General features: G+C 41.2%; 1 protein-coding gene and 1 long non-coding RNA gene across 5 annotated transcripts; both read right to left on the bottom strand.

Moving 5' to 3' along the window:
- Positions 1-1,789: 1,789 nt before the first annotated feature.
- Positions 1,790-3,003, bottom strand: LOC143326279 (uncharacterized). The gene is made up of 3 exons (XR_013077610.1): positions 2,257-3,003; positions 2,082-2,162; positions 1,790-1,893 (listed from the first exon to the last, which is right to left on the bottom strand). It is a non-coding gene; the product is annotated as an uncharacterized LOC143326279 (long non-coding RNA).
- A 351-nt stretch (positions 3,004-3,354) lies between these two features.
- On the bottom strand, positions 3,355-6,246 carry LOC143325409 (hepatitis A virus cellular receptor 1 homolog). Of its 4 annotated transcripts, none has more exons than XM_076738422.1 (6): positions 5,985-6,246; positions 5,474-5,812; positions 5,349-5,396; positions 5,062-5,135; positions 4,404-4,497; positions 3,355-4,256 (listed from the first exon to the last, which is right to left on the bottom strand). In XM_076738422.1, the coding sequence occupies exons 1-6, from the start codon at positions 6,025-6,027 to the stop codon at positions 4,168-4,170; spliced, it is 687 nt and encodes a 228-aa protein (XP_076594537.1). In that variant the 5' UTR covers positions 6,028-6,246; the 3' UTR covers positions 3,355-4,167. The 4 variants fall into 4 exon arrangements, with proteins under 4 accessions (XP_076594537.1, XP_076594536.1, XP_076594538.1 ...); XM_076738421.1 differs by having other exon boundaries at positions 5,349-5,405; positions 5,985-6,239; XM_076738423.1 differs by having other exon boundaries at positions 4,160-4,250; positions 4,398-4,497; positions 5,349-5,405; positions 5,985-6,244.
- Between the last annotated feature and the right edge of the window lie 1,702 nt (positions 6,247-7,948).

The following is a 7,948-nucleotide window of genomic DNA, read 5'->3' as shown; positions in this document are numbered from 1 at the left end:
AGACAGACTGTAGTGATAATGTCACTGAAAGACAAACAGAATGAATGTGATCTCACCAGCATTTGTTATTATTATTTATTAAGACGAAAAGACAAAACAACCCGAGAAAGACAATAACAGAAAGACCATTAACAACATTAAGAACACTGACATCATTACACTGAGATTCTTTCAGCAGTTGTGTGTTGTGTTGTCTTTGGTGTTAGCAGGTGCGTGTGTGTGTGTGTGTGTGTGTGTGTGTGTGTGTGTGTGTCTGAGCAGGTGGTCTGTGAAGCAGATGGATGAATGAAAGGGGGGGAAAAAAAGGCCTACGGGAGTGTGTAGAAAAGGAGATTAAAAAAGAGAAAAGAAAGATTCGATTGAAGGAAAAAAGAAAGTACACTGATGTTACTTCTCATGTTTCTGCTTCCAGTGCTGCTACCACTGCTTTTATTCACAAAAATAAATAAGCCTGATGGGGGCTCATCAGTCCTTGGTTTGGGTCGCCCCCAGACCCTTATGGGAGGGGGGGGGTTCATCCCATACGGAACTGCTCCCAGACTCTCAGGAGGGAGCCAGGTTGTTGGGAATGAGGAAGAAATTGAACAAGCCTTTCTTCCCCATGCTGCCTGAATGGAGCTCCAGACCCCGATCAAACAGCTGATTATGTTATATGATAGTAATATTATGGAAACAATTAATAGAAAAAAAGTGAGTCTGCGAATGGGTGACTAGAAGAAAAATAGGAGTATAAAAATACGGTGGCCCTGAAGTGCAAAACGCAAACGCAAAAGAGAAAACACGAACGCAAAAAAGAAAACACAAACGCAAAAGAGAAAACACGAACACAAATGAGAAAACACGAACGCAAAAGAGGAAACACGAACGCAAAAAAGAAAACACAAACGCAAAAGAGAAAACACGAACACAAATGAGAAAACACGAACGCAAAAAAGAAAACAAAAACGCAAAAAAGAAAACACAAACGCAAAAGAGGAAACACGAACGCAAAAGAGAAAACACGAACGCAAAAGAGAAAACACGAACGCAAATGAGGAAACACGAACGCAAATGAGAAAACACGAACGCAAAAGAGGAAACACGAACGCAAAAGAGGAAACACGAACACAAAAGAGGAAACACGAACACAAATGAGAAAACACGAACGCAAAAGAGGAAACACGAACGCAAATGAGAAAACACAACAACATTAACTCTAACGGAAGAGGTAGGTACCTTCGGGTGGCATGACTTGACGCTGATTGGACGACGTCTCCTGAACAATCCAGCTTCCTTTAAACGACTCTTCAGTGTACGCAAACTTATTTTAATGTTGTGAAAAGTTGACAGCATATCTAGTATGACGTCATATGTATGCCCGGCATCAAAGTACTCTTTGATAATACCAACTAAGTCTGAATCACCAATCGCGCTCATGTTTTGAAACCGATGCGTTGAGGTAGGTTTACTTCCTGGTAAAGAGACGGGCAGTGACGTCGTCCAATCAGCGTCAAGTCATGCCACCCGAAGGTACCTACCTCTTCCGTTAGAGTTAATGTTGTTGTGTTTTCTCATTTGCGTTCGTGTTTTCTTTTTTGCGTTCGTGTTTTCTCATTTGCGTTCGTGTTTTCTCTTTTGCGTTCGTGTTTTCTCATTTGTGTTCGTGTTTTCTCTTTTGCGTTTGTGTTTTCTTTTTTGCGTTCGTGTTTTCTCTTTTGCGTTTGCGTTTTGCACTTCAGGGCCACCGTAATAAAAGATATTGATAGTGATATTCATGATCTCACCAGCATTTAAATGACACTACACCAACCTTAAACACATGAAGCATCTGGGGTGACCTTGTGCTGCTTTGTCCCCAGACTGTGGCAGCAGCTGAAGAGGTCCTGCAAACGTCAGCGTTCAAAGATGCTCTAACTGATGAGAGAGGGGGAAAAATACATTAGTACCTAAAAATTAATCTTTCATCATGAAGGAAACTCCAGTAGATTTTATTTTTCTGTGGCTTTGAATCATATCCCAGCATGTTCAACAGTTTCACCAATCACAAACATCCCTGAAGAGGAGGCAGGGCACAGATTTCATACAGCATGCAGGCAGCCTACCACAGTGCTGAGCATCATAGTTGCACAGTAAAGTGACATCTGTTCCCACTGTGGCTATGGTGCTTTCTGCAGACACACAACCTGAAAAGGTAAAGAGTCCCGTTGGCAATCAGGTACATTTGGAAAAATATTTGAAATACAAACTTTCAATCATCATTGAATTAAAATGTCTTACCTGAGAGTAGACAAAGGAGGAGAGCGCAGCACAGAGGGAGGTGTCTTCTGCCTAAAAGGATCATTTTACTCTAATTCTCTCAGAGTCACTCGAAGAATTTAGTTCACCTGCTTAATGTCACTAAACCAAACCACAGTGTGGTTTCAGCTTTGAAATCTTTCCAAATCACATGATGCTGTCCTTGATACGCTCACACAAACAACTTCAGAAGAGGAATGTCGAAAAGGACTGTTTCCTTTTCTGTGGTTTTGGTTCCTTAATCTAGAAGTGGCACACTGTTGCATTTTGCTGGTTAGACTGAATCAAGGTTATCATCGCAGTCTCCTGCTGTTTGTCCTCAGTCCATGCACTGATTGGGATAGAAAGGCATTCATCAATTTTTATCCATTCAGACTGTTGGGGGGAGCAGCTGTGCATCCGCAGAGAGTTAACACACTGAAGAACCATTTGTTCCTGTAGAAAATATACAAAACATCTCTAAAGACTCAGTGCTGTCAGCATTTGAGCTTTAAGAGTTTTGAATACAACCGTCTTCATTTATAGAAAACACATCCTCATTAGATCCTGAAATACAACGCTGATGAAAATAGTCTGCTTTACTCCAGGGTCATGGACTCTCGTATGTTTCTTAGACTGCTGAGTAAACACTTGGGTCTGCTGGATGTTTAGTAACCCGGCACAGAACTTCCTCTTTGATCACTCCCACAAACATCACGCTGGTACAACTAATTACTGCAATATTTCAGACATGCACATTAGTCAGTGTTTTGATTTTTCCCTATAAGTTTCATGAACTTTCCTAAAAATGCAATTGATTTTAAACAACACAATTACAGACCATTCTATCTGTTAAATGTAGTTAGGCACCAAATCTAATTTTGATTAACCAGGGTAATGCTATCAAAGCATCAGCTTGTTTTAGACACGTACTCTGACTTAGAGTTAGAGAGAGTTGCATACAGCAGCCATTTTGAAAAAACATGCAAAGCTGACACATTTCAGCTGATTTTCTCACAGTCATGAAATATAAAGTAGCTGCAAACACTAAGATCACATCCTCATTCAGAACATTTATCTCACTCACTCAGAAACTGTCTCTCTGATTTCTTTATTTTAGCTGACTTTGCTACATGAATTCATAGAAAATGCACACCCAAAACAGGTACAATACCAGCTCCTCGTATCATAAAGGCCTCATAACAAGACGAGGTGGAACAGACAGAGAGAACTGCATCACAGTGTTACACAAATTGAGCCATAAATCAATTCAGTCATAAATGTGGTCAGCATGTCTTTTGTGTGGAATTAAAGTGAGGATTGAGCACAGTGTGCGGTGTGCGTTTAGCCTTTTCATGAAAAAAACACAAATCTGTCCAGAATGTGTTATTATTGAACTTTTTAGTGAGCAGAATTTTTCAATATACACTTCAGATGTTACTTACTCCCAAACATAAAGAGGAGGAACAGACATTTCTGCCACACTCTCTTCCCTCTTTATCCCAGTGTCCCCTACCAAACTGTGTTTATACGACGTCGATGGGGTGGAATCTTCTCTAGTTTAATAATAATGTATTAAGTCCAGTAGGTGGCATTGTGTCCATAAGTATAAGCTATCCACAAGCTTTAAAGTGCTGGGAGATCAAATCTGACATGGAAAATAGACAGAAAATCAAAACAAATTAATTAATCTGCAGGGTACTCCTGCCTCGCCTCAGCCACGTATGACTCACGTGCTTTTTTCAGTGAAAATAGTGGAACACTTTAAGCTGCTTTACTGGGGAAATAGGTTATATTTCCACTCATTTCCCAATAAATAGAAATGAGTTCAAAAGATGGAAAGAGTCGGCACATGACAAGCAGACACGTCCAGCCAGCAGTTCCTCATAGAAACTCCTTTGTTCTCGTTGCCCATCACTCGGGCATTGGGGCACTTTCATAAATGTTCTCAACAGTTGAGATGTGGAGATGTTGAAGCGTCCTCCTCAGCAGAAATCCTCTCCCTGGTTTGAAGAAATGCAAACGTTACTCTCAGTGTATAAGAGGAAGACCCACTCCGTGACTTCAGCTGCTCAACATACACCCTTTTAATGTGTTGAATTAATCTGAATGGCACATGAGTCACAAACCATAATCCATTCCACACTTACGGAAAATAAAGACGAGGATTATGATTATGGTGAGGAAGAAAATAGCTGCCATCCTGCCAACATGCCCCGCTCCCAGGAAGGCTTTGAATTTTTCCTGCGATAAAAATGAACCTTATCGTGAGGGACTGGGTCAATCATAATTGGCTCATAGTTGGAAATATGTGCCATAAATACGCAGTATATTGAACACTGTAATTTATTTTTGTGCACCCCGCTTCTCACTTCCAGCCTAAACCCACACCTACACATGTGCAAAATCACATGTTGAATTTTTATATTTTTCAATAAAACAGATGGGAAAGCTGCACACTTATAATTTCCATGGCATGTTTCTAATTAGGATTCATATTTTGTCACATCATTTCTTAGACAAAATGTTCCTGAAGATGTGCCGAAACATTGATTATAAATAAATAAAACAGACCGCATCAGAGCTGTGGGCTCATTTTAAAGTCTAATTGCAATAACTGCTGAGATTATTTCAGCGTTTTCCTTCAGTTCTTCATATTTTTCCTTAAGTGACATTACCTCAAAAACACTGCAGGTTTTCAGTGTTGTCACCTGAGAGTCCTCTGGTGCAGTGAAAAGTATAATTAGCTGTATAAATTTTGTGCCATGAATATTTTTTTAAACATTATTCCTCATCAATAAACAGTACCTCCGTGGTTGTAAATGCTCTGAAGTCAAATGTTGGGTGCTCAGCTTCTACAGTTTTAGGTGATGATGTGGTTTCTGTCAGAAGATGAAACCGTGCGTTACACATATCAAATAAAGTTGATGTTGAAATTTACATTTAATGAACTACAGGATATTTGATCCGTGAATCTAAAACACTGGCAATAAAGCAGTTTCTTAAAAGATTAAGATTTGCAAAAAAAAAAAAAAAGACAGATAATCGCCACATTTTAACATAATTTATCGACTTATTCACAGATGATTGCCCACCTTTTGTCCCATGACTAGTTAATGTCCAGTCTTCAGTAACAGGTTGCTCTGCAGGAGCTGCAATGACAGAAATACCTTAAAGCTGGACAACAGAGTTCACCGTGGATGATTTTCATGAGCATTACCTTCCTCCATGACCAGGTGTATGTTGACCTTTTGGTCATTGAACCACCCTGGGATCTCCACCCTGCAGCCGTACTCCCCAGCATCAGCCCACTGGGTGTTCAGGATGGTCAGGGACACGTCTCCGTCTGTCACCCTGCCCAGCAGCTGGTACCTGGGGGACTGCCTGAAAACCACAGCGCCATCCTCGGAGGAGAGGACGGTGTTGGAGCATTTGGACGAGGGCACCTTCCCTCGTCCCCAACAGAGACTCAGGACGCCGTGAGTTTGAGTGTCGTACCCACATGGCAAAGTCACATTGTGCCCGAAGAGGCCGGTGACTTTGAGGGTGCTGGAAGACACTGTGGGGGACATCAGAGACTTTGATCAAACTGGATGATACAGATTGCAATTGTAATTCTGAAGTGCGAAGCTGAAGAATGCACCCACCCTCCTGCACACACACAGCCACTTCTACACCCACCAGCACTCGGCAAGTAGAAGAAAACAAAAAAGCACTGAATATCGACTTACCTTGGGTCAGGATCGAGAGGAAAAAATAACAAAGACCACGCATGTGTGTAGGCTATTGTATAACAATGTCCTGAAGTGAGGATAAGATGAATTTCTCCCCCCCACACACACTCACGGATGGATGGTATCATGCACTGAAGGTTTAACTTCCCTTTTTTGAAAATCAGGAAGGAAATCAATACCAGTCTTGTCTACAGTTGGACTTGAATTCTAATGATGTGCAGTGGGCTGACTGGAAAAAGGATCTTATCCGCTGTTATAAACTACATCTGAGTTTGCCGTTGTCCATATAATCATCTGCTGTCACCTGTAACAGGACGAGTAAATACAAATACAACACACAATCCTACAATTATTCAGTGTGCGAAGTTAAGATTAAGATGGCACACACTTCATTTTACTTATAGGAAACATCATGGTTTAGCAAGTGTCATATACTGACACAAGCAGTTCTCAGAAAGCCTGCTCTCCCTGTCAGTTTGCAGCTGGCACGGCCTCTAAACATGAAAAACAAATCAACAATGTCACTCCAGGCTGTTGAATTCTTTGCTCTGCTCACAGGGCACAGACATCTTTGGAACCAAGTCCCAAATTTTCCACAGGGATGATCCAAGTTTCATCTGATTTTCAGCTGCAGTAGTTGGTTGTGATGAGTTGTTTTCAAGGCATTTCTCTCTGCTGGGCCTGGAGGAGAAAAAAGGCCTCCGCCTGCCCCTTTATTGCACTTATTCAGTGCAGCTGTCTGGTTAGACTTTTCCCTCTTGCTTCACATCGCAAAATGGCTTAACCTTATCTAACCACCATACTGCCAACCACAGGCTCCACTCTCCAGATTGTCCTTTTTTATCCAGTGTTTAAAACAACTGAACCTCTTGGCCCATTTGCTGTCCTTTACGAGTGAAAGCCAGACCCTTTACCAAATCCTATCATGTTTAAGAGGCTCCTCAAAGTGACTAATAAACTTGAAATGATCCACTTTGTGAGTTTAGATCTTTATGATTACCGTAGGCCACACTGTTTTTGCTTTTTTGCTTTGTTGTTTTGAAGAATATCCGATCAGTTTCTTTCTGATGGAACCGTTTGAATTAACGGTCTGTGACATGTGTGGCTTCCTCCTCAGTTGTCCTGCAAGTTTTCATTTCTGTCTTATTCTACTGTCACAATCCCACGCTTTCATGGCATCTCATTTTCACTGTCGCAGCATTTATTTCTATCATTTGTTTATTTGTTCACTCGGAATTAACGTTTGGCAGTGTTTTTGGCTGTAAGGTAACGCCAAATTCACCGCCGAGGCTTCCAGTTAGTGTCTGTGTGTGTCTGTGTGAGTGTACATGTGCAAACATATGCGTGTTTGTTCAAAGGCCATTGCTGTATGTCCATTGCTAATGGAAGGGAAGAGGCAGTGTGTGTGTGTGTATATGAGGACAGCAGCCTAAGAAAAACATTTTGTCTTTGCCAGCCTTTATCTACCCTCCGCTCACCTCTGACAGGCCCATCTCCACCTCCACTTGTCAACACTGTCAGCCACCACTGAGCTGCTATAGTGCTCCATAGATCACTGTCCTCCCACAATGATGTCCTGTGTTTCATCAGTGCAAGTGAAACCTTTCAACAGATATGAAAGTGGTTATATAATGTGTTACCTATAAAGAGCTGAATCTTGTTTGTTTTAATGTTAATGAAGTCATTAACCAACTTAACACATCAAGTTTCGCTTCATGGTGTTTTAAATATCATGAAAATAGATGTCATTGTTCCTGCACTACAACAGAGACCATGAGAGTTACTGGCTGCTTGCTCTAACTTTGCACCAGGAGTCTTGTTTACTTTGATTTCCTGTTTGGGTTCAAATTGGAGCCGTTGCCAATCTACTGTAGAGATAAAGGTTTAAAAATGGCATTTACAGCAGAATAACTGGTCTGGTCCAAAGCCAAAGTGTCACTACCAACAAATTTGTGACCAGG

This window comes from Chaetodon auriga, chromosome 9 (assembly GCF_051107435.1).
Source record: "Chaetodon auriga isolate fChaAug3 chromosome 9, fChaAug3.hap1, whole genome shotgun sequence".
Classification (NCBI taxonomy): Eukaryota; Metazoa; Chordata; class Actinopteri; order Chaetodontiformes; family Chaetodontidae; genus Chaetodon; species Chaetodon auriga.
The sequence above is the reverse complement of the archived record's forward strand: the minus strand, read 5'-3'. Positions and strand labels throughout refer to the sequence as shown.